Genomic DNA, 25,960 nt, shown 5'->3' with positions numbered 1-25,960 from the left:
CCTCGTTTAAGGCAACATTAATTTAAATATCCCAATTGGTTTTAAGGAATTAAAAATTATTGTTTAAGTTCAGCGCGTATCTCCGCCTTTTTACTCTGCTACATCCTGGTTATACTGTGTAACCTCTTTATACACGAATCTGACTCATTCCCATTTTCTCGTTAATGGCGTCGTATTATCCAAGACGTGGCGACTCTTACCGGATTGTAAATTTACCTCGCAATTCGTTCGTTCCAGTTATCAAGATATACAGCACCTGAGTGAATCCAGTGATAAAAATCAAACGTATTTATGAAAAGGAATATTTTTTCACGTGCAACATTCGAAAGTGGAGGAAGAAGTTTTCGTGTGAATACAGCTTAAGGTTATTCGTACGAAGACAGGGTGTAACTCTATTGAGCCCCTCCATGCTCTATGCATCTAAATGCACCGGTTGGTTTGCTATTTATAAGTGCACGTGCATTTGTTGTTTACAGTATAAATACTGCAGCTGCACAGCTTACAGGATACAGCAAGTCTGAGATTTAAAAGCATTTCGATTTTGTCCTTTTCATAATTTCATATATTTTCTTTGTCCTCTACGTCTTCTTGACTCCGGCTGTTGCTAATCCTTCAGTCTGCTCAGAACAAAGGCGTCTTTGTTTTACGAACGTCGCACGTGCATCCTTGTTGCCAGATAAAAGACGTCTTTGTCCATGGAATTATTTGCCAATCGATCCAGACGCTCCTTCACGAAAGAATCCACCATGTTGAAGGTTTGCATATGTCATTTTTTGATAGTTGGTTGACATGCTGAAATTCATTGAGGGGTGGTAACTTAATTTTTATTTCTTCTGATTTGGAAACTTTTTTTTTTATTTGGTGCGGAGATACGTTTTTAACCTTCTTTCGATTGTGAGTAATGAAACGACAGGTATTTGGGACAGCTTTTCAGGACGTTAATTAGAAACTGTTGGGTTATTAAAAGGATAAGAGGAAAAAAAGGAAAAAATATTCATAGTCTTTATTATTCACTTTTTTTATTACTGAATCACAGTGGGAACTATGGTACACTGTTAATTAAAAAGTATCTTGATGTTTTAAGCGTTAATGACATTTTTTATTTTTTTGGTCCACCTAAACGGTTTATTAAAATATTTTTGTATCTTTGTTTTTCTCAGGCATATATTGTCAGGCTAATTTGATTTCCATGCTGGAAAAGTTTTTTAAAATTTTATCTCTGCTATAGTTATTGAGTAACTCAGAGGGAATATAAAATCGTGAGAACAATATTTCGAGTAATTAATCCAAATAATCATAAAAAAGTCAATCGACATTTTCTACCATCGATTAAAGTCGACGATAAATACGACTTTGACGGAGAAAGTGAGTCTATTATCGATTCAAATCGAAATTCTGATCGGTGCGTTAGCAATAAGTTGCTAGATCGATAGAGGAGTAGTGGAAGAGACGCGACGGCAAAAAACAATAAACTGATAAATAAAGATAAATTTTGCACAACGAGGAAGGACCATTGTCGAGAGTCCAATAAGTTTTATGTCTGGCACTATTTCCATTGTTTAGCCCAAGGCAGGAAGGAAGAGAGAAACCTCGAAAGTAAAACACGGGTGACAATTACTTTGCGTCTCGTCATTATCATATTACGTAGGTTTGCGCAATCGCGTATCCGAACGATTTAAAAAATTGCCACGACAAATATCACTGAATAATTTTGCACGTTGAATAAGGTACCGGCGACAGCGAGAAATTGAAATGAGATTAGATTTATCCGTGGGAATAATTATATTTAATAATTTCCTTCAATTTATAGAAATAAAATATTATCAACGTATTGATTATACAGATTAACAAAATCTGCATGCGTATTTCTACATGTTGGGAGACAAGACGGCGTGTAAACAAAATTGTCAATGATTTATTAAGTAGCCGCTGGGCGGCGCCTTAGGCGGAAACTTGGCTAACCGTAAAAGCATAGATACATACGTCGATCCATTAGCGAAGCATAATGCCTTTATACTATATAACAACTAACAAGAGTGCTACATGCTAATTACACAATTGGATAATATAGAAAAATCGGCATGAAATCAATAATCTATACGTAAACATCATCCATAATCCTGTCAACATTCACAAGAAGTTCAATCTCGACTGTTAGTATAGCTACGTATAAAATCAGAGAGGATAGAGTAATTTTTACATATACTCGACATCAATGAACGCGTTGCATTGCATTGATTATGATTTGACATATAAAAGATTATTCCTTTTGTAATGCAAGCAGATACAAAATTGTTCCTCAACTCTATCAGAATTATACGAAAGTTTTAATACCACAACTGTTTCGCGATGAAATACTGATTTCATTATCAAATAATAAACTATATTATTGTACTCATCTGCCCTGGAATCTCGTGTGTTGTAGTACTTAGCGCTGACAGCAATACTCACTGTGGTTAACGGACACTTAGGCCACGCTCCTGCTGCCATAACCTACAGTAATCCGTCTTATTATCCGCATTATGGGCATTCGATAGCAGCACCAACTATTGCGGCACAACACTCGGACATTGTCAGAAATTACGGAAATCTTGGTAGTTTCTCTACATATATGAGGACAGTCGACACGCCGTTTTCCATAGCGAAGAAATCGGATTTCCGTACCGTCGATTCGGGTTACATGAGCGCGCAGACCCCATCTTACATTCATATGCCAGTAGCCGTTAGTGCGCATGCGCCAACTTACTCCCCCGTTTATGCCAATGTACGGAAAAATATGGCTGCTCACGCACAAATTTACGTTCATGGACCAACTAATGGAATTTCTACACATGTGCCTGTTTACAATCACGGATTACTGGGGATGACTTATTCACCTGCAACTGCAGTTTCTCACGTGGTCCCTGCACTTCCTCTGGGACTGAATTACAGATGGTAATTCCGTGAAGCATCATATTTCCTTTTGGAACTGAATTACTTGGAGGCGGTATTTAAAAAAAATTTTTATTTGTAACCTCGCTAAAAAATAATTAGATGATGGGTGAGATTTGTTTGAGTGAATTTTTTTATTTTTTTAAAAATTGTATGCATGTGCTACTCTATGAGACAATTGATATTAAAGTTATCGATATATGCGTCTTGTTGAAATTAGTTTAGAAATGGCATTCATTGGATTTGGACAGCATGCATTGCGAATTTACTGGACAGTGCGAATTTTAATAAATCAGTTTGAAAAATGTCACGATAGTCTTATAATTGAAACGTTACTTGGGTATGCATGAATTTAAATTTTATTCTACATGAAATCATCTGAGTCATCTTATTCATAAATAAATTCATATATTAAAAACTTTTACTTTCATTTTAGTTCTATCCATTTTTGCTTATTATCACATACAATGACAAATATATAATCTAGTTTTGTACTTATTATTGAATTGTATGCCTTTATCAATTATGCTAAATTTGTCATTAAACTTTTGCATCATTCAAATGTGTTTTTCTCTAGTATTCTATTTAAGTTTACCAAACATTAGGACAACGGTGTTTCCAGGATTTTACCAAATACCGTTTTTTCCCCATTCTTTTCAATAAAGTGATTGCGTCGTAGCCTTACGTACAAATGTCAGCATTTTATCATCCGACATTGCCCGAAGGCATTTCTGCTCCGCAGGCCGAAGGTAGCGAAATGCGACTCAGTGTTCCTGTTTCAGAGATGAAAGTAAAGATTAAAAAATTAATTAGGCCCTCCGGTATTGTTTCGTAGCTGATTTTCGCTATTTGAAAATGAGAAAATCGTAGTACAATTGATTGAATGCTTAGAAGGAAGCAATAAATTAAAATTTGAATAACTTTTTAGAGTATCGCAATATCATACAATGAATTATCCTTCTGTATGTTTGGATTCACAATAAATATTTCCATTTCCTCATACGAAATTCTTTATTATTCCCTTTTCAAGAAAAAAGTGTTATCATCTATGTATGTACAAAAGTGGGTATTAATTTAAAACGTTGTGGTCACTCTTGAAAAAATAATACTGTATCAGTATATGCAAATTCTCATGCGTCTTTCGATTGATATTAAAACCGCTTGAGAATGTTGCTGCAATTATCACAGACATATTCTCATTTACCAGGCGTAATTGAAATGATCATTCACGTTGGAGTAAGACAGATGAGCAACTTCGCTTGCGGGAGAATAAGCAACACCGAGCAGTGATTGGTGAGCAGCTGGTGCGTGGGCGTAGTTAGCAACAACTGGGGCGTGGCTAGCAACAACTGGGGCGTGGCTAGCAATGGCGGGGGCGTAGCTAGCAGTAACAGGAGCATGTGCATATGCAGCAGGAGCGTGGGAGTAGGTTGCCGTTGCTGGGGCGTAACTGGCAGGTGCAGCTGCATGGCCATAACTGACGGGTGCAGCGGCATAATTTGCTGGGGCGTGAGGATAACCAGATGCACCAGGAGCAAACAGGGCTCCATGTGGTGCAGGTGCAGCGTAACCAACAGGCACAGCATGGGAATATACTCCAGGGTTGCTCACACGGATGTCACTCTTGCTCACGCTGGAGTGAGGAGCTTCAATGGTCTTCGACTGGGTAGCAATCTGTGCCAGGTTTCCATGACTACGCAGGATGTTGTCAGAAGTGGAAGTATACACATGAGGTTGCACTTGCACTTGGCCAGTTACATAGTGGGCGGATGGAGAGCCCAAGTATCCAGCATTAACAGCTGCGATAGCTACAGCGAAGATGAAGAGCTGAAAAATATAACCAGAAACCCAATAAAATTAAAAGATTTACATTTATTTAAACAATCCTTCCATAACATTATCAAATCTTATTCTACATTCCCCACTCAATAATCACTTAACGTAGGATATATCCTACTTGTAATTTGTATCTATCAATACGTCCGCCTCAATGACATATGCCATTATTGAAATTACTACATATTTCCCATAAAACAAAGACGGAGTTAACAATCCATCTCTAAATACTCAAAATTGAGTATCTACCCCACACGAAAAAATTATTACTTCTGAATTACCTTAGCGGCCATGGCGTCGAATAGGATCCTGTCAGAGTAGTCTGTCAGCTGAATAAGCTAATGCGAATCTGCGTGTCAGTCAGAAAATTTGTAGACCATATATAGACCCGCAAACCATGATGGCGGTGTTATGGCAACTGGGGCCTAAAAAAATGAGGGGCTTTCTCCGTCGTTTGGGGTCTATAGGACCCCTGGGGCGAGGCCTCAAGCCGCGCCAAAGAATCGCCCACCCTCTCCTCATTGCATCAACATCACAGCGGTAACCGGCATTATCCGCGAATTCGCACCTGACTCATCCGGGTTGCGGTCGTACGTAGAAAAGATTAGCTACAGATATACGGGGGCAGCATTGTTTCTGGTCCGTGCCACTCATTAAAGATGGCCGCCAGACGATGCGCGTCCCTTTTTTTAGCGCATGCGCAGTTCCCCGATATACCTATCATGCTCGCTCACCTCTCGACGTGAATTTCAAAGGCCTTTGCGGCAAACGAAATTGCCGCAGTAATTGCATGCGTTACCTTACGCAACTTTGCGTTATATTCGTGAATCGATCCAAGGGGGCCGGGTCGGGGTCAGACACGAAATTTTGTACGCGGAACTCCCCATCCTATTAAATCTCATACTTAATTCTTTTATCACTATTTTTCCTAGTTTATTTATATTTTATTTCATACATTTTGAAACGGCCTAACTTTACTATTTTTTATTTATTTTTTTATCGTGACGCAAAACCCTTTCTCGGCCAATGTGAATTCCTTAGGCGACATCCTGCTGGCCCACATCTGTTTGACCAATATTCTTCGCAATTACCCTTCGGGCTTTGATATTTCTAGCGCTTGGATCATTTGTTGCGGTAGTGACTGATCGATTGAACTATGGAACGATCGATTGATTTTTATCGATTCTCACGTCATCGTGCGCATATAACTTTTTCGATATTCTCGATCCTCTTCTTGTTTTTTTTTTTCGGGGCACCACCCCTCTTATTCACGAGAGTGAATTAGTCATTAGCAATAGGTTTATAGATAGATTGAATTCAACGTGTAGATACGAATAATTGATAAATTTGATCGATTTTTGATTTTCAATTTTTTTTTGTAATTTAACAGTATATAAAATTTGTTCACCGTGAACGTACACCATAATCTTAATATACATAATTTTGACGTAATTTAAATTCACTTCATTTTTCGATATTCCCTAGCAAGTTTCACAAAATCTTATTAGCATTCGATTAGTAATGCAATTGCGAGAGTCGATGACAGCTCACGATTATATCCGATATATATCGATATAGCTTATCCGATACTTATTAGTATCAATGTACACCATGTCGGCTGTAACAAAGGTGTGTCGTAATAAATCGATCTTATCAATTGAAATCGATAGTCAATTGTCACAGTCTTGTTTGTCTACAGGAAGTTCATTTGAGTCGATATTCGATATCAGAGTTGAACTTCAAGATCTACTGTAACTAAAACTTACATCATATCCAAGCATTATATTGGCATGATTCAATATTTACGATTTTCCCTAAAACGACAATAAATAATTTTGTCTAATATTTTATTCTATTCAGGGTTATCGTATCACCTGAAGTTGTTTCTATCATAGGAATTAATAGAAAACAAATTTAAAGACAAGGTCGTACGATAGGCGTGAATCAATCTGTGTAATTTGCACGGCGTACAGAGAGGTGTAATATACAGTGTCGTCCAAAAGTTTTCGGACAAGGATAGAAGTTGGGAAAAAATTCAAATAAAATGCATAAACTTTTGAGGTATATTTTGAGTCGTACAGAACCCAGAGGAGCGAGGTACGTTGTTCTGTTGACAAATCTTAAATACGAATTAGTTGAATGCTGCTCGAGAAAAACTTGCGCAAAACGGTTTGGGTGTAGTTATAGGCCTCGACCGGAAACTTTCCGACGTCAGTGTATATATATATATATATATATATATATATATATATATACATAGTGAACACATTGGGCATATGGTATATCGTTCAGGATCTCAGTGAAACAAAATGAGATGCGTTCGCGTAGGGCGGGGAAAGTTTTTACGGTAAGGAGAAGGAGCCGAACGAAGCAGCCTGAAGAAAGTCTCATACCGATATATATAAGGGGTCCTCACACCGAACGAGACATCAGTACGGATCACTCGACCTATCACTTCTCTTTCCTACCTGAGATTCGAGACAAGAGTCATGGCCTTTCAGGTACGTTGATATTTTTTTATTTAACGTTTAACTATATTTTCACTAGTTCAATTTTTATTTTGGGTTGAAATTCAAGTTTTCGTTTTATTGGGGTTTTTTATTATTTTTTTTTATTTTTTACGTGGTTTTACGAATTTTCTTGGCAAAATTCGGGTGGGTAATTTTTTGGCGATTTTAACAAATTTTTATCTAACAGAAGTTGAAAGTGATGTAACGGTGATGTAAAAATAATTTTTCTTGCATTCGCGAGGTACGAGGAATTTTGGGGAATGTAGATAACTGTAAAATTAGTGAAAAATTGCAAAAACCATATTGAAGTTATTTCAGTATAAAATTGTACGATAATATTGTAGACGATTGATATGTTTTTTTTTGTCAATTTATAGGAAGTTTATGTTAAAAAAATTATTTTCATCTTATTTTAGTTGATCAGTGTTTTGTGCGCCGCCCTGGCAGTAGCAAATGCAGGATTGGCAATTACGTCAACTTCTGATAATACTTATCGCAGTCCTGGAAATTACGCACAAGTGTCCACACAATCGAAAAATATCGAAACACCTTACTCCAGCAGCAGCAAAAGTGAAGTCCGCGTGAGCAATCCTGCAGTCTACGCAACTGCATCTCCGATCTACGCAAGTCCCGCTCCCGTTCTTCATGGTGCACATGCGATTAGTCAGTACGCCGCACCTGCTGTGCCACACTACGCCCCACCTGCAGTATCCCACTATGCGGCACCTGCAGTTGCACACTATTCCGCCCCTGCACCTGCAGTGTCACACTATTCTGCCCCCGCACCTGCAGTTGCGCAATATGCTGCACCTTCACATGTACAGTACGCCGCACCAGCAACTGTACAGTACGCCGCACCAGCTGGTGTTCAGTACGCCGCACCTTCCGCCAGTTATGCATCACCTGGCATAACCTATGCCGCACCTGCAGCCCACTCTGCTCAAGCTCAAGTTTACACGTCTGCCCCTGGCCCTGTGCTCTCTAAGACCGCATACGCACATGCGGCTCCTGTTGCCTACTCTGCACCTGCATACGCTGCACCCAGCGCACATGCAGGCTATGCTCATGCCGCACCTGTTGCTGCTCATCAGCCCGTGTACAAGATCACCTTCTCTCCTGCCAACGAGGTGGCGCATTTAACCTACTCCAACATTAATGATCACATTAATTATGCTTGGTAATTAGTGAAAGGCCTTGAAGACTACAGTCCTCTAACTTTCATGAAGGAGATTATGTGATAGTTTTAGTGTATATAGATCTTTCTACTAAATAGATTAAGCTCGATAATAAATTGTTTAATGTATATTGTGTTGTTACACTTTGCTTCCCTTTTCTTTTCTTACATATCTATGGCATGGGAATTCATCTCATAGCCCATACTACATTTTACCAAAATCAGAAAACTTAAGTTAAAAATAAACTATACGGTTATTCCGAATGTTTATTAGAGTGAAAAAAAATCAATAATCGTTCTGTTCAATTTTTTTTAAAGTGAAAATCAAACAAAGTCAGTCAAGCGGATAAATTGGTGCCAGTTGAAAAAAAAAGCACTAGGTTATCCGGAGCATTGAATTAAATCTCTAATGGATCTCGATTTTGAGTCAATGCCTTACGTCAATTCAGTAGCGTATCAAATTTCTGTGGCATTTTAGAATTCATTTATTATTTATAAAAAACAATATGTCACAAATAACACCATAGCTATTTAACCAATTCAATTGTAATTTTATTTTTCCATTACCATGTTTATTCTCAAAATTTTTTTAAGTGGATCATTTTTTATTATTATTAACACAATTGCGTATTGTTACTGAAAATTATGAAAAAAAAATGTTAGAAAAATTTCAATCTACCATATTCAAATGAAAACTTTTTCTAACAAAGACCAAAATTATAAAATCAACCCTGATGTTGAATCGATTAATTCTTTCTTTTACCAAAGACAAAATACATTTCAACTCTACACGTCCCTGTGTCTCAAAGCTAGTTTCAGGAACAATTTCATACACAATTTAATTATATCAGTAGTACCAAACTGTGGAAGGTAAATAATGCTCGAGCAACATGGCCGATTGAGAACTAGGTCGCGATCCTTAACTCTCTTGACATTCTGTTGGTAATATAATTCGAACACTCTCTGTGACCGATCATCGATAATAAGCGTATCCCAATTGTCGCAAATAAATTTTTTCAGAAATGTCACGTTTCTTTAGGAACAAATCAGATTGAAACTTGGACTTTGGATTATCAAAATATCCATATAGGGTTACATTTTATACCATATAGGTACTGTTGTGATAGTGAATCATTACTAGCGATTAGGATCGTCCAATAAAATTTTGCACAATAAATTCGGTATAGAGACAGAAGAATTAAAACCATTTGAATCTAAATGAAAAATTGACATTTCGTATACTGCATTTTGACATATCAAAATATATTCCTATTTACCTGTATAAATGTTGTACATCACTTTGGCTATTGTCATTGTGAGTGGGACTGTCGGATGCAATTTCGAACGATGAATCGAGTAAAGTGACAGAACGATTTCAGAACGAGAAGAAAGACGAGGAGCGATAAAGATGAAGAGAAAAACGTCAAAGTTACAAATAAGGAAAGTGAATCGTGTCCCAATCGCCTAAGGCATAATTAATATCTGTAGCTGTGTAGCCTCGATCGCAGATATCCTGCTACGATAATACATGGACCATACGAGGGAGACAGTGAAGGTACTGAGATATCTAATCCCACCAGATTGAAAATTTTCTCCCTTCCTTCTTCGAACAACACGACATGGTGGTGGTAGGATTTTTATTTAGCAACCCCAAAATTCGTGGGTATAAAAGTGGCCCGAAATAACGATAGGCGACATTCGCAGTTCAGTGAAGAAACGAAAAACACACAAACCCAACAATGGCAGCTAAGGTGTGTTTTAATAATAAGTGGTGATACTCTGCAAACGACTGTAGCCTAAAATTGATCGCCGTGACCCAACGTAAACGTAGTGCGGAAAATATTGGGATTAAATAAATTATTTTTCTCGTAAAACTGTCCGAAAGCGTAATTCCAAAGATCGAAGTGATTAGAATTCTGGATAATACTGTTTTTGATCAATGAGATAACAGGAAAAAGTGTGATCGTTATCCATGATCAATTTAAAGAATTTGATTATCGTTAGGGAATTAAATGGAAGTCAGGGTATTTCAATATAAGATTCGTAATTGTTAGCATATTTATAATATAAACATAGGTATGATAACGTAATTGTATGGTAGTCGTAGGCTAATTAATTGTATGTTAATTATAGGAGAATTAATTAAAGAATAATTATACAATTTTAGTTCATCATCCTCGCCTGCGCTCTGGCTGCAGCCAATGCCGGATACCTCGGCGCCCCAGTTGCACAGTACGCTGTGCCCCACGCCCTGACCGCCACCTCCGACAATATCCTGCGCAGCCCAGGAAACCTCGCTCAGGTCGCCACCCAGACTAAGACCATCTCCACCCCCTATTCCAGCAGCAGCAAGTCCGACATCCGTGTCAGCAACCCCGGTGTCTACGCTCACGCCGCACCCCTCGCATACGCACATGCACCAGTTGCCCATGCCGCCCCTCTTGCCTACGCACATGCACCAGTTGTACATGGTTCCCCCCTCGCCTACTCAGCTGGACCAGTTGCTCCTTCTCACCTCGGGCTCAGTGGACTCGGTTACTCCCCAGCTGTCGCTGTCTCCCACGTCAGCTACTCCAGCCCCGTCGGTGTCTCCTACGGATGGTAAATCAGACCCACCTCCTCGAATTCCCCTTGAAAAATTTTTGTGCAAATACACTATTTATTGAATAAATACTCTGAAAATAATTTGTTTGTCTTCATCTAAATTTAATTTTTACATCTGATGTTTGAATAAAGTCTGAGGTCTAAAAGGGACTCTTGTACATGTGAAAGATACGGAAAGAAGGCCTCCAAAGTATTTTACTCGTAGAAAAATTACATATTAGCATTACACGGAGATAATTACGATCAATTCCTCTTTCATTGATTAAATTATCTTAATGATACCAGCTGTCAAGTATTATTCACCGTTTCTTGTAATTTCACCAATTTTATAAGCGTAAATAAAATATCGCCTGCGGCCCTTGCCAAAAAATTCAAACCGTTCGTAATGGATATTATATGTAAGCATCTACTTTCAAGATTACTGGATCAAGGACTTTTCTGTTATAACTATCGGAGTGAGAGATGCAGAGAACAGTAGCGTGACCCTCGAGTAATTTAACTCGTGGAGAAAACACGTTTCGTCTTTATATGGATTTATTAACATTTTTTTATTACTGTCACTGAGAAACCAACTGGACCAAATTTGGGCTCAAATAAAAATTGAAATCAATTCGTACATTTTATATCTATATGATCCACTAAATTTCGTTTGAATATATTAGTCTTGAATAATCATATAATTATATAATCATATAATCATATAATCAAATAATCATATATACATATGTATTTAATTCTTAATCTATATATATCCATATATGTATATACTTAGCTTGTTATACATACATGACACGAATAGTTATGAAATTCCTATTCGTATCCATGAAATTGGTCAAGTTCCCATGCGTTCGAAAGGCATAACAAAATCTGATTGTTTTTAATTAATTAAATACGTAAGGTTCGACTTATAATCACTATCAGATATGATTATTCTGCCTGTCACAATTAACGCGTTGAGAATTTCTGTACCTGTCAAGAATACAAGATTTGAATTTCGCGCCAAGAAGAGAAAACGCGATAGTAACGGTCGCGTAAGCCTTTACACTAAATAATAATAATGAAATTTACCATAAGAATCATAAAAAAGATTATTTTTCAGATTATTTTTGATCTTAAATTATTATTAGACTTTCAGTTATAAATTTGTAAGATTATTTATGCGTTAAATATATTCACGATTAAACTGTATTCTATGGGCATTGATAGTACCTATATTGTTACATATCCAGTGTTACGGTGCATATTTAACTATTATGCACTCGTAATACGTAATATGTTAAAATTATAATAGCGACAGTGAAAGTATCGTGGATTCGATGTTTAAGATCGAAGATAAGACGTATCAAAAATAAATTTCTCCCGCGCACCGATTGCTCAAGATAAAAAAAATTCGATCGAACACACACGACCCGTTCCAGATCATTCGAGAAACGTTTCGATTACAGCTCTATCAGGTTACTTGTGTAGCTGCTGATAAATGAAACGTGAATATAAAAAATAATTAATGAAAATTGATGTAACATATGCTATATGAAAAAAATTGTTTGAATTTAAAAAAATTGATGGTCTAAGCAATAATAAGTTATACAATTTTTTTTAATTATTAACAAAAATTGAAATAATTAATGAAAACGAGAAGTTAGTACATTTTATATTAAGTACGCACAATGTATTATGCATCCCCGAAAGCAGCCATCAAGATCAGCAATGAAAGGCCGACCTTTTGCAGATCATCCAGATTGTTCGATCCGTTTCAAGGTCGTCCCAAACTGGCGAATCAGCCTAGACGGAAAAAACTGTTACACGTTACGTGTGTTGGGATTCGATCACAGCGAAAGTTTAAAGCAGTAACTGGATGTTGCATTAGTGCCTGATTTTTGTTCCCTGAGGCAAGTTTAGTGGCTGTCAGACGGGACCTTTAGATGTACGGGTGGAGCCGGATCAGCTTTTGGGCCCTAGTGTATGATCTCTCATTTCGATTTGAGTAAGTCTAAATCTGTTTCTAGAGTGGGGGTAGGTTTTCAGATGCTTAACGGACCCCACTATTTCACTTCGGACGGAGTATCCAGAGTATAAAAGATTTGGGATTGAAAATCTACGACATCACAAGTAACCGTGAGCAACAAAAGGAACCATGTCTCTCAAGGTGGGTTCATATTGGAGTAAAGTCCCGTGTCTTTGGATGGATCAAGAATGTCGAGTGAAATTTTGAAATTGTCTTTTGACGGATAATTAACATTTTTTTTTACTTCAATTTCTTTCTGTCCAAGATTTGTTATCATTGGACGTAATAATTGTTTAATTGAAACGGAATGATCTGTGATCATCGATAAAATCTCGAGTTAAAGTAACGGCCAAAATTTCTTAGGAGAACGGTATTGAAAATTTGTCAAATTTTTGTAGTTCGTCATCCTCGCCTGCGCTGTGGCCGCAGCCAATGCCGGATACCTCGGCGCCCCAGTTGCACAGTACGCTGTGCCCCACGCCTTGACCGCCACCTCCGACAATATCCTGCGCAGCCCAGGAAACCTCGCTCAGGTCGCCACCCAGACTAAGACCATCTCCACCCCCTACTCCAGCAGCAGCAAGTCCGACATCCGTGTCAGCAACCCCGGTGTCTACGCTCACGCCGCACCCCTCGCATACGCACATGCACCAGTTGCCCATGCCGCCCCTCTTGCCTACGCACATGCACCAGTTGTACATGGTTCCCCCCTCGCCTACTCAGCTGGACCAGTTGCTCCTTCTCACCTCGGGCTCAGTGGACTCGGTTACTCCCCAGCTGTCGCTGTCTCCCACGTCAGCTACTCCAGCCCCGTCGGTGTCTCCTACGGATGGTAAATCAGACCCACCTCCTCGAATTCCCCTTGAAAAGTTTTTGTGCAAATACGCTATTTATTGAATAAATACTCTGAAAACAATGTTTCATGTTTTTTTTTTGAGATCATAACTGTTTTATATGGACCAGGTAAAATGTATGATTGTAAATATGTAATATTCTGGACACCATAGTCATACGTTTATTTTATATTAGATTATTACATTCTGTGACATGTTTTCAAAATTCCATTCTGTTAAGCGTAGAGTAACTCGTTTGCGTTGCTGTTACACAAATGCGTCACGCTCTTGCAGTTGCGACTTACAAAACTCTGATGGTACCCAGACCTAAACCGTTGAGGGCGACACCATTGAGGCCGACACCGTTGAGGCCGACACCATTTACACTGATACCATTCAAACCCAGACCATTGACCCCGAGACCGTTAAGACCAATAGCATTTGTTGTAATCGTAGGTCCAGCAAGACCAGTTGTGATTGCAGGTGCAGCAGCTACTGTTGCAGTTGTAAGTCCAGGTCCGGCTAAGGCTTGTCCAGCGAAAGCAGTAGTCAGAGGACCTGCGTATAGAAAATTTACAATACGTATAACACAGTCCGTATTTCAGATAACCAGTGCACATTGGAAGTTGTACAAATAGTCTGCTAGCGATTGCATGTGTTCGCAAAAACATTCTCAATCTGGATTTTAAATATGATTAAAAAGTGCCTGATACACTCTTCATGATGATCGACATAAGAATGCCAAAAAATATTTCAAAATCAACGTCCCCAGTGCCGCCGTGTTACCTGCAAGAGCAGTATTTGTCACTGCAAGTGCAGGTGCGGTAGCAGCCGTGACGATTCTCGTCACTCCAGGATTGTTAACGCGCACATCCGCTTTCCTTTCGCTACTGAACGCCGTGTCCACGCTCTTCGAGTAGGCCGAAATCGCACCTAAGTTACCGATCCCTCGGATGATGTTGGAAGAGGATGTAGCAACGGTCGGCAGGGCAACCGCAGCTGCAGGTTGAATAGCAACGGCCGTAGGTGCAGTTGCTATCAGACCTCCACCAATAACACCAGCCTGGGCCACGGCCAGCAAGCAACCGCAAATCAAAACCAACTAAATGAAAAATTATAATTATTTTCATTAGCAATTATTATTTTTTAATTATAAAGCATTTTTACAAAAGTCAATTCCAATTTAAAAATTTACTATTCCCATCTTTTCTATCGCTTACCCTGAACATCTTTGACGTTGCTGGTTCTTCAAATGCTGCAAGTGAATTGAATGCATTTGACGACTATCGCTCAGTATTTATACACGATCCTTATGGTACCTGGTCGTTGCACTTTGTTCATTTTTTTCGAAAAATTTCATATCAAGTATCCATTTGACTACGACTGGAGTACATTCACACCTGATGCAAACTCTTGCATCAGACTGTTGCATTTGATACTGTTAAACCGCGTAGATCAATCTTAGCCACTTGATGGCTTTTATCACAAATAGGGCAAGATCAGCCATTGCCTGTAAGGGCCAATTTGTCATGCAGAGAAATAAAAAAAATTAGAATTTAAAAAAAAATTGTAAACGTTTCAGCACCTTATTAAATTAATGGCGTATTTTTTACATCCCAACCATATTAAGGTAGGATTCACAATAAATTAATATAATCTTCTATATTCCCATCGTTCATGTAATTAATAATTATTCAAATTTTTCGTCCCGACTAATATTTACACTAATTGCACAATAAGGTCAACGTGCGCGCTGGTTTCAGGTGAACATTATTGTCTGACGCAAGCTGCTCTCGTGTTGCGAATACATTTTTCTATTTGGCTTCGCCTATAAAGTTACGCACTGTATCGGATACCTACTTGTTACTCTTTGCCAGGTCACGTGACACCATTACGAATATATAAGGATGCTTAGTCGGCGATAACGAAAGAGACGCGAGTCGTTTTCGCGACCCGAAAGACGATCCAATCTGTGGCTTAATTTATTATTAGTGTACTAGGAAAAAAAAAGATACGATTCGAGGTCACAGAACTCAAATTTGTGACAGACAGTTTTATGCTGCAGTTACTCAACGTGATTACTGTAGTAATTATATGACATTGAAAAAAGTACAAGAATGTTGATGATAAAAAATAGCATATATATGACATCGACATTTTAAATAATTTCGGAAATAACCTAAAATTTAAAAAAATCTAACCTAACATTTTTACCTTATTCATAAATAAATTTTATCATAACTTACAAATTAGTATCGATCAGATGAATATTGCTGATATGAATTATCAAATTTGTATTCTGGTCGTTAATAAAATTATTGGTTAGCACAATCAGTGTTGCGTCGATAAAAAAAATTTTTAATGATTTAATTTTTGTGTCTGCGTTCAATAATGCCAAATTTATTTTACTATAAGTAAGACTGAGATGGAAGTTCAGTAAAACCTTAGCGGACTTGAAACAAGATACTTGATGAAAGGACCTCGAAGCGACTCTGTTTGATGTTACATCAAACCGAGGGCGTGGTCCAATTTCCCCATACGTAATCGTCTGCACATATAAATTTACGAAGGTGAGCGGTATAGTAGGAACCTGTATAGCCATACGAAATTATATGTATATCTCGGGGTCTTATTTGGGTCAGCTTCCACGATCTTTGACCAGTAGGCGGCTGCTCTCGAACCAGCCCAGCGAGGACGCCATTTTTTGGCAAAGGATAATTACGTATGAAAAATTTTGAAAAATTTAACAGTCATGTTCATCAATTGTTCAGAATCGTCAATGTGATTTAAAAAAAAAAAATTACTCGACTCTCCATGCAATCAGTCATACATGCACTTGCACTTTCAAGAATGCAGTCGTACGAAATTTTTGTAGCAGATTTTTTAAATCCATACCTGTATAAGAGGAAAACAAATTATCATGTAAAAAAAGAGGTGGCCTAAGCGAAACCGGATTATTGCAAAAATCAGGCGAGTCTGTTTGGTCCAGATTGGGGAAAAAAGCGTGGATGAGAGGGTGTCGGGTACGAGGAGGGACTTCCTCTTTCTCTTTCGACTCTCTTCTTTCTTCTCCCTCGCTCTTTCGTTTCTACCAATCTCATGCTCTCTTTATGTCCTCTGATGCTGTACCAGAGGAATCCACTGCAGAATGAGATCTTTTCAGAATGGGGGTTGAGCTACACTTTGGATATATATTTCCTTTTGCTTTGGGACTGGGAGGGTATAAAAATAAGATTCCGAAAGGATTCAGACATCATTCCCTTTCAGTCGTCTCACAACTGCAGTGGAGCATCGTCCGAGAATCTACCCCAAAAATGGCATTCAAGGTGAGAATATCGATGGTTTGGCTCAACGTTATGTTTTATTCAATTACTGAATTTAGTATTGGATTTGGTTGAAAATTCGAAACTTTGTGTGTGTAAATTTTAATTTGGTAATTTGTTGGCAAATTTTAGTTCATCATTCTATGCGCTGCTCTGTCCGCCGCAAGTGCAGGATCAATCGGCGGATCAGTACTTAGTTACGGAGCACCAGCTATCAGCTATGCCGCCCCAGCAATCGGCTATGCCGCACCTGCAGCTATCACTTCTCAATCATCAAACATCCTGCGCAGCGCCGGAAATCTTGCACAAATCTCAACTTACTCGAAAACCATCGACACACCCTACTCCAGCGTGAGCAAGTCGGATGTGCGTGTTAGCAACCCTGGAATTTATTCCTCCTTGAGTTATACCGCACCTGCACCAGCATATCAATACGCAGCTGCAGCCCCGGTTATTAAGGCTGCGTATGCTGCACCCGCACCAATCACCTACGGCGCACCTGCACCTATTTCCTACGCCGCACCTGCACCTCTTACCTATGCCGCATCTGCACCGATCTACGCTAAGGCCGCCTATGCCGCTCCCGCACCTCTTGCCTATGCCGGCAATGCGATTGCCGCACATGCACCACTTGCATACGCTAGCCATGCGGTAGCCGCACCTGCACAACTCTACGCTAAGGCCGCATATGCTGCACCCGCAGCCCTTGCCTACGGCGCACCTGGCCCAGTTGTAGCCCATGCCACCTTCTCTGGATTGGGAACCTCCTATGCTTGGTAAATTTGTGATTATAAAAAAAATCCCTAGGCACCTTGTATCATCTACTCTGGTGATATTGAACAAGTCACTAGAAATTTTGACTGTCGATAAACCATCCTAGGGAAGCGAATCGCCTCGGTCTACGATTCGATAATGACTCGGCATACAAAGACTAGGTTATCAGTACCCCGATGCAATCCTACAATTTTACTCTACATTACACTTTCTTTGTAATCCACTTTTAGATTTCGATTTTTCCTACTCTTTTCTCTTTGCATGTCACTTTCATACCATCACACCAGTACTTTAGAAAGTCACTGCAGAAAATATCTTTTAAAGACGCACCATACATGCGGGGGATTGTGGTCAAATCCATTGTACAATTTTCCATATTTATCTCCTTATTGTGTAAATAATGAGACATTAAATTATTAAACCCTTTATCTTTCTATATTATTTTACGACCTCAGGTGTTATCTAAATCCTCCTCAATAATCAATACTCTACAATATGTACTTCCCTGTAATCAGTTCACGAGTTCAGTTTATTTCTTTGACAGATTCAACGCAATGACGTTTCAACTGTCAAAAAAGCACGTGGGCCTCGAGGCTCGATAAATTAAACTTTACTCGCGAATATTTAAATTATATCTAGAAAATTATGAAATGTTTTATACTATTATTATGAATAAATAAAAAATAACAATATATTACTATATATAGTATATTATAATATTACATTAAATCATTTGTTCTTTCAATATTTATAAATCTTCATGACATTCGCATAATGTTCAGACACATTATCGAAATTTCTTTGATAAAAATAAAAAAAAAGGTATTAAATGCACCAGTTAATTTTTCGTTTACAAAAAATTATAATAATCATCACTACTTATCCATCGATCAGGTAAAAAAAAATGTTCGACCTTATTTTACACAAGACTGAATACACTTCATCAGACAAGATTGCACGTGGCAATTTTTTAATACAAATTAAAACCTTTTATTTACAACATTCGTCACGTTATCGCAATCTCGTGCTGGTTTATGCGAATCGATTGATTCACACGAATTTCACGTCAACTCGTAACAATCGACAATCAGGTCTCTGTATGCCTGCACAATTTTTGTGTAAAAAAATAATAGTATCATTAAACAATTATATTTCGTCGTACGAGACAATCTGTAATTACATATATCATATACCTAATCTTTCATTTAAAAAATGCAACATCCGGTCTGACTATAAATTCGTTCAGAGTCGCGAGCATAGCTTGTAAAATGCAAATAGAGAATCGACGTAATCTCGCAAATTGCGCAAACCTTACAGCCTATCTAGATCATTTGGCACAAAGCTAAATCTCAGCTTGACCAATCTGCCACTCGACCCGTTATATATTTTTTTCTCTGCCTGCAAGTCGTCTCTTATGCAACAAAACCTGCGACAACATAACATCTTTCTCGTCGACTAAAAACTTTTGACTAAGATTTATCATTCTTTTTCAATGACAATTAAAATTGCAGAAACAGCGTCATGAAAATTAACCTCAAATAAAATTCATTTTACAAACCATAAAGTACTAGTAAATAAAAAAAAATAACCATTTCTTCACATTTATAATCGACTCAATTTTCATTCAATCTGATCATTCACGTTTAACGTACAGTACATGTAAAAAGTCCCTCCATTTTCCCTCGTCACTTTTTTTACCTCTTTCGCGTCTTCGCTCAAACGAAACCGGAGTAGAATGGCGAAATTCCGTGGGCTTGGTCTTATTTCAGACGATCACCTTCACCGAATTCATCATTGGCTTCTCTTTACCTTCGTCCCAGCCGAACGATCAGATATGTGTCATCTGCATCCTTTCGTAAAAAAAATTCCATTTCCAAGGTGTAAAGTCAAACATTTTTTTTTGACAAAAAATTCTTTCGGAGGAAGTCGAAAAAAATTTTTGAATTTTTTACTTTCCCATATTTTTGTAAGCTATACCATTTTTTCATATGTATATATATGATGTATATATATATATATATATGCATCTAGTTTTAAAATGATATCACTTCAGTGCTAATCCGTGTATTAAGGTGCCTACGCAATGTGCGGTAACCATCGATACAAGACACTTTGTCTTTTGCCACATTGAAACTCTCCCCTACGCCTACTTTTGTGTCCCAAAAAAAGAACTAATCCATATTCACTTCATAGAATCGTCGAGTATATTAGTCCCCCCCCCCCCAAGATCCATTAAAAAAACACGAAGCACAGTTTTCTTCTACAATGAATTTCGCAAGGGAGTCCATAAGAAATCGCACGAGGCAGCCATTTTCGTAAAGAAATATGAATGAATAATTTAGAAAAAAAAAATTGTCACCAGCTAACGAATAACTCATGACCACATTCCACGGGCGTAATTAGATATTACACAGTTTAAAAACGGAATATAAAAGTCAGCCTGAAAAGAAGAAAAGAGCCAACTTGAAAAATCGTCAACTTTTTTCAACCGTGGGCGTATGAACCAGACTTTATTAACGAACCGATTATATTAATTCGTTCTACGAATCTTCATAGCGCGACAATCGTTAATACACATTTTCGCCGACGGCGATTCTTCTGTCGCTCCGAACGAAAAGTAAAAGTTTTCGAATCGTGGATCGTTCGACGTTTTTAACATTTACGCGATTACTTGATTGCGGGCGAGGCTTTAGGTCCGGTCGCACCTTCGTTAGATATATAGGTATATATGGACACGTATAATACCTATATGTAAATCATAAGATTAATATGCGTACATTTGGCCAAATGACAGATCGTTACGTGGACTATGTCGAGAGTGTTATCATAATTCTCAATTGGATGAAAGTAGCTTGAAAGATAACAAAGAAAAAAGCTGATGATAATGATATAACTTGGTCCAGACGGTTAATACCCGATTTTTATGTGAATTATGAGTGTTATCATAACTATCAATAATATTGCTAGGCTCGTAGGGTTAAGCAAGTCGGATTGAATAAATATATTTGTATAAAAAATATTATTACTGGACGTTAAAAAGTTTTATAATTAATTATCTTAAATTTTATAATAATTTATTCGTTGAACAGTGGCCAGTGACGTCATACCTACCGCGTAACAAATAGCAATTTTTTCAAGTTATCAGTGACTGTGCTTTGCAGGTGCATCGATTTAAGTGGAAATAGAACGTCGTGGTCAGACAAGGCGGTTAGGTCGCTAATGAAGATGCTCCCGCAGTAGTTGCAGTGAATATACGGTCAGACGAGTTCGAGCCGAGACGAACTCGTAGAGCGTAAAATGTTGATTAATTAATATTTACTAATAATTATTAATGTAAGTTTAATTAAAAGCTATTTGTATTATTAAGGAAGCGACGAAAAATAAAATTATTTTCATACGCGAATTCTAGTCGACAAAAAGTTCGAGCGACCTTAAGACGGATCTCGTTATTAAAAGTGACCATTACGCGAATTGTTAATGCGGCTTTACAAAAACCTCTTGATGCCATCGTTATACGTAATGAACTGCGTTAAAGTGTATCTACTTTTAAGAATAACCCAGACCTTCGGCGCCCGCCTCTTTTGCTTTGAGGCTGATTTTATTTTCTCCTCATTCCTTTTGCCGCGACTCAAGGAGATGCCTGAGCTCACGATCAGCCAAAAAGAACGGCCATTACGAAATATTGGCATCCCTCCACGCCCGGACACGGATCGCACCTTTTTACCTATAAAAAGGAAGCGCCGTCTCCTCGCAGTTGTCATATCTACAGTGTTCGTAGACGTGAGCAGATCAACCAGAAAAATTTAGGAAAAATGTTCAAGGTAAAAGAATTCATAGTGGGCATTGGGTATAATGACATTTTTTGCATTTAAATGAAATATTTTGATCATGCTTTTGTGTAGTGGTTGCGATAAATCTATAATTTTGATAAAGACGAAAAGAGATTTTTCAAAATTATTTTATTTAATTGGGCTTACCATTAACGTTGCATGTTAAAGGTATGTGCAATATCTTTGTTTGACAATTTTTTATTCGGGGCGAGATTTTTTATACAAAAAAAAAGGATTCAATTTGAATATATTAATGGGGCAGTAGATGTGAGATATTTTTAATTAATTAAAATAATATAAAAAATTGATTAATATATCAATTAAAATGATATAATGATGTTCGAAGAAGAAACTGTCTGTGTATAGGATTACCTATAGAATAAATAATTATTGTATCGATTAACGAATCTAATTAATATATAAAAATAATTTCCAGTTCGTAGCTCTCAGCGCAGTCCTCGCAGTCGCCAGGGCTGGAAATCTCTTGGCTGCCGCCCCTGCTTTGGCCTACAGTGCTGCCCCTGCCGTGTCTCATGTGACTTACGCCGCAGCTGCTCCCGCCCACGTGACCTACGCCGCCGCTGCTGCCCCAGCACTCAGCTACGGTGCACCCGCCATCAGCTATGGCGCACCCGCTCTCAGTTACGGCGCACCTGCACCCTACGCTATCCATGCCCCAGCTGTAGGCACCTCCCACCAGAGCACCATTAGATCCTTGGACGGAAATTCCGCTGTCTCCCATTACAGCAAGGCTGTCGACACTGCCTTCTCTAGCGTCCGCAAATACGACACTCGCATCACCAACGATGGCAAGATCCTCGCCCCTGCTCTGGCTTACGCAGCTGCACCTGCCCATGTGACGTACTCTGCCCCCGCACCCGCTCTGAGCTATGCCGCAGCCGCACCTGCCCTGAGATACGCCGCAGCTGCACCCGCTTTGAACTATGCTGTATCTGCACCCGTCGTTAAATCCGCCCCTGTCTACAGCTACGCTGCATCTGCACCCATCGTCAATTCCGCCCCTGTCTACAGCTACGCTGCATCTGCACCCATCGTCAAGTCCGCCCCTGTCTACAGCTACGCTGCACCTGCACCCATCGTCAAGTCCGCCCCTGTCTACAGTTACGCTGCATCTGCACCCATCGTCAAGTCCGCCCCTGTCTACAGTTACGCTGCGTCTGCACCCGTCCTGAAGGCCGGACCTGCTCTAAGCTACGGACCCGCAAACGTTGTCGCCCACACCACCTTCAGCGGACTCGGTGCCTCGTACGCTTGGTAAATCAACGCGGGAAATTCGAATTCATTGAACAATAACGAACTCCACTCATAGATTATACAGATCACACGACTCATCTTCTGAACTTCTATTTAGCTTAGGGAATCTTAAACAGGATTTTCTGAGATACTTTATTCTATATCGTATATCTGAAAATACTCTTTCGCCCTTTTATACTATAAATTCTGAAAACACTGTACATGCCCAAGTCCTATGAAACATTTTATATTTGTCTTCGACGATATTATGCTATTTATGTGTACATAAAAATATAATATTGTCTGTAACGATATGTCAAATTGTTTACATTTATTATCACTGTTATCATGACCGTTATATATATATATATATATAATCGGATAATAATAATCCGTTAATCGATTGCTCAAGCTACAATATATCATTACGATCATTGATATATCAATTACACAAAAAATTAATACGCCCAATTATAAATGGTTCCCAATTTCCCTTGCGTAGTCAATGAGTTACCGACCACCCAAAATCAAGCTACATGCTAATATTTCAAAATAATTTCACTACACATTTTGAAATAATTTGCGCATTAATTCCTCTTACAATTTACATACCAAATGGAGATACCATTTTCTTTTTTTTTATTTAAAAATTATCAACACATCCACAATTCATTAATCGTACATAATTATTGCGCATGAACCATATGATCACAAGAATGGAATAATAAGACCACCCGTTATATGAATCTGTATATACATATCTTTACCATTGCCGCAAAAGTGCGAAGAATTAATGAAGTTCTTTAAAATTTAGTAACAGATAAAAAGAGCCTAATAAAATATCACGTACGAATATACATACAGTCGAATTAAAAAAAATAAATCACATCAAATGAATTGTGTAGCAGAGACGTTGCAAAACGAGGAAAATAAATGACCTTGAGGTCTAAAAGGATTTATGAGAAAATAAAAAGTTAGGTCGACACGCACTCATTCCTCTCAACCTCCGAGATTCCATCTTGGTTCATTGCGATGAGAATCGACAATGTTGTGAAATTCGTAACAGTCGAGAAGCGAGACTCAAATACAAGTATACGTGGCGCACGCAAAGAGACACGTGTAATTCACAGGTTATGGTTGGGCGTGGTTGATACACCCTGCCCCTGACTTACTTTCACTGGGCCCGCGGGCCTTGTTGGGCCACTGTCCCCGCTTCGTTTCTTGTATTCGAAATTGTCCCACGTGGAAATATATATCTTCATGTTTTCTTACACGTCGCAAGTAAGGATTTACAGCTTCATTCGCACGTGTCACTTACCCCAGACTACTTTGCCGAATTCGTTCTAGACCAACTGACCGTTGAACGAAATTCAATGGTAGGTCCACTATCCGGCACTTTATTTTATATAAAATTCGAAAATCTTACGCAGACTTCTCTCTGCTATATATTGGACCTTGGTTACGTTGAGCGTTGTCATTATCTTCTATTATGCATCTAAACGAATTATCCTAAATCCATTAACTGACGTAATGATAAGGTCCGTTTCGTCATATGGAAACAGAGAATTCCTTTTAGTATTTTAAATTAATATGGGCGCGCGTAATAGTGAAGGGTCTTATTGGATTCATTTGTGGAATGAACGTAATCATTTACATTGTAGCATTCGAGGTTACATGATTAACGTTTCGAGGGTATAAATTATGGTATCAGTACATATAATGAAACAGGATGGTTTTTCTTCTTTTCCAGATGGCTGAAAAAAAGGATGGTCAAGATAGTTTGGATATAGAGAACGAGAAAACAAACCTAGATATTCAAAGCAGAGATGAGCAGGGAGATGCTTTTAGGTGATAACAAAATCATGGCGCTAAATCGTAGCGGCGAGTCTGGAAGCAGGATATTGCGATCATCGCCTCTGTCGATAATGCGTATCCCATCGTAGCCGAGCTAAACGTGAACACGAAAGCGTAGCTTGGTGGGCAGAGGTTCTCAGTTACTCACCGCTGGTTTCCAAAGCAACCTTTAGAACGAGACCAGGAACTATATAACTTCTCAAGAACTATTGAAAAACGTCTATCGTCGAAACATGAAGATAAAAGCATTCCTACAAAAACCTGGTAAAGACAATTGATTTCCTGGAACTTGGGCCTCTATGAGGGCATAAAGCCAAAAAGGAATAATAAGAAACAAATTAGTTGTACAGAAATACTGAAAATTCGAAACATTGAATAAACCTTTCCGAATACTAGTAAATATTATTGGATCTTGATTTACTTTCAAAATTTATTCAAAATATAAAATTGAGGCTAATTCAAAATCTCGTAGAATTATCTCGGAGTAGATAAAAATTGAATTGAAATTGTAGAATATCGAAAATAAATTATGTTCAAATTGAAATATTAATAAATTAGGTGTTTGGAACATTTAAATAATTAATTAAATCAATAAAGTAAAATATTAACACTTAGAAATCGGAAATTCTGGCCAAGCATATTCAGAAATACTGGAAGTTGCTCAAAATTGTGTGCGCGCAGGACTCAGCGAGTGTGAGCAGGCAGATGGTGGGGGGAGCGCTCGAGGCAGGGCCCGGACTCCGAGCGCTCATTCTTCCTCGAGCCGGTCTCCTGGAAACACGCCTCACATCCATTTCAACCTTCTTCTTTAATTCCTTATTTCTTTATCCTTCATTCTTCATTTTCTTATTTATCTCTTTCCTCATTTCTTCTCCACTTTTATAACTCTATTCCTTACTTTTCTACTTCTTTACGCCCGCGGTCTTTCGTTGCGGTGAATCTTGACTAGGGGTAGACCTTTCGCGTTTAACTTGTCCCTTTTGCGTTTAACTTCACCTTACCCCCTTTTGCGTTTTTCTTGTCCCTCGACCG

General features: G+C 38.4%; 7 protein-coding genes across 8 annotated transcripts; 5 read left to right on the top strand and 2 right to left on the bottom strand.

The window, feature by feature from the left end:
• The first annotated feature begins 499 nt into the window (after positions 1 to 499).
• LOC107266259 (cuticle protein 76-like) lies at positions 500 to 3,863 on the top strand. The gene is made up of 2 exons (XM_015736564.2): positions 500 to 755; positions 2,426 to 3,863. The coding sequence occupies exons 1-2, from the start codon at positions 696 to 698 to the stop codon at positions 2,936 to 2,938; spliced, it is 573 nt and encodes a 190-aa protein (XP_015592050.1). The 5' UTR covers positions 500 to 695; the 3' UTR covers positions 2,939 to 3,863.
• A 60-nt stretch (positions 3,864 to 3,923) lies between these two features.
• On the bottom strand, positions 3,924 to 5,155 carry LOC107266258 (cuticle protein 76-like). Its single transcript, XM_015736563.1, has 2 exons — positions 5,049 to 5,155; positions 3,924 to 4,758 (listed from the first exon to the last, which is right to left on the bottom strand). The coding sequence occupies exons 1-2, from the start codon at positions 5,058 to 5,060 to the stop codon at positions 4,132 to 4,134; spliced, it is 639 nt and encodes a 212-aa protein (XP_015592049.1). The 5' UTR covers positions 5,061 to 5,155; the 3' UTR covers positions 3,924 to 4,131.
• A 2,007-nt stretch (positions 5,156 to 7,162) lies between these two features.
• On the top strand, positions 7,163 to 8,582 carry LOC107266256 (pupal cuticle protein C1B-like). Its single transcript, XM_025083548.1, has 2 exons — positions 7,163 to 7,268; positions 7,694 to 8,582. Exons 1-2 carry the CDS (start codon positions 7,257 to 7,259, stop codon positions 8,456 to 8,458), a joined length of 777 nt encoding a protein of 258 aa, XP_024939316.1. The 5' UTR covers positions 7,163 to 7,256; the 3' UTR covers positions 8,459 to 8,582.
• Positions 8,583 to 10,134: 1,552 nt separating this feature from the next.
• On the top strand, positions 10,135 to 11,136 carry LOC112494144 (cuticle protein 67-like). Its single transcript, XM_025083550.1, has 2 exons — positions 10,135 to 10,202; positions 10,619 to 11,136. The coding sequence occupies exons 1-2, from the start codon at positions 10,191 to 10,193 to the stop codon at positions 11,054 to 11,056; spliced, it is 450 nt and encodes a 149-aa protein (XP_024939318.1). The 5' UTR covers positions 10,135 to 10,190; the 3' UTR covers positions 11,057 to 11,136.
• A 1,940-nt stretch (positions 11,137 to 13,076) lies between these two features.
• On the top strand, positions 13,077 to 13,976 carry LOC107266347 (cuticle protein 67-like). The gene is made up of 2 exons (XM_015736739.2): positions 13,077 to 13,201; positions 13,459 to 13,976. Exons 1-2 carry the CDS (start codon positions 13,190 to 13,192, stop codon positions 13,894 to 13,896), a joined length of 450 nt encoding a protein of 149 aa, XP_015592225.1. The 5' UTR covers positions 13,077 to 13,189; the 3' UTR covers positions 13,897 to 13,976.
• Positions 13,977 to 14,047: 71 nt separating this feature from the next.
• On the bottom strand, positions 14,048 to 15,161 carry LOC107266346 (cuticle protein 76). 2 transcript variants are annotated; one of them, XM_015736737.2, is made up of 3 exons: positions 15,114 to 15,161; positions 14,680 to 14,995; positions 14,048 to 14,451 (listed from the first exon to the last, which is right to left on the bottom strand). In XM_015736737.2, exons 1-3 carry the CDS (start codon positions 15,120 to 15,122, stop codon positions 14,195 to 14,197), a joined length of 582 nt encoding a protein of 193 aa, XP_015592223.1. In that variant the 5' UTR covers positions 15,123 to 15,161; the 3' UTR covers positions 14,048 to 14,194. The 2 variants fall into 2 exon arrangements, with proteins under 2 accessions (XP_015592223.1, XP_015592224.1); XM_015736738.2 differs by having other exon boundaries at positions 14,827 to 14,995.
• A 1,961-nt stretch (positions 15,162 to 17,122) lies between these two features.
• Positions 17,123 to 23,514, top strand: LOC107266255 (ice-structuring glycoprotein). Its single transcript, XM_025083565.1, has 4 exons — positions 17,123 to 17,219; positions 17,349 to 17,993; positions 21,647 to 21,811; positions 22,257 to 23,514. The coding sequence occupies exons 1-4, from the start codon at positions 17,208 to 17,210 to the stop codon at positions 23,097 to 23,099; spliced, it is 1,665 nt and encodes a 554-aa protein (XP_024939333.1). The 5' UTR covers positions 17,123 to 17,207; the 3' UTR covers positions 23,100 to 23,514.
• The last annotated feature ends 2,446 nt before the right edge of the window (positions 23,515 to 25,960 follow it).

Source organism: Cephus cinctus, unplaced genomic scaffold, assembly GCF_000341935.2.
Source record: "Cephus cinctus unplaced genomic scaffold, Ccin1 Ccin1_scaffold0307, whole genome shotgun sequence".
In the NCBI taxonomy this organism is placed as follows: domain Eukaryota; kingdom Metazoa; phylum Arthropoda; class Insecta; order Hymenoptera; family Cephidae; genus Cephus; species Cephus cinctus.
Note: the sequence above shows the minus strand (reverse complement) of the source record. Positions and strands in the feature narration are given on the sequence as shown.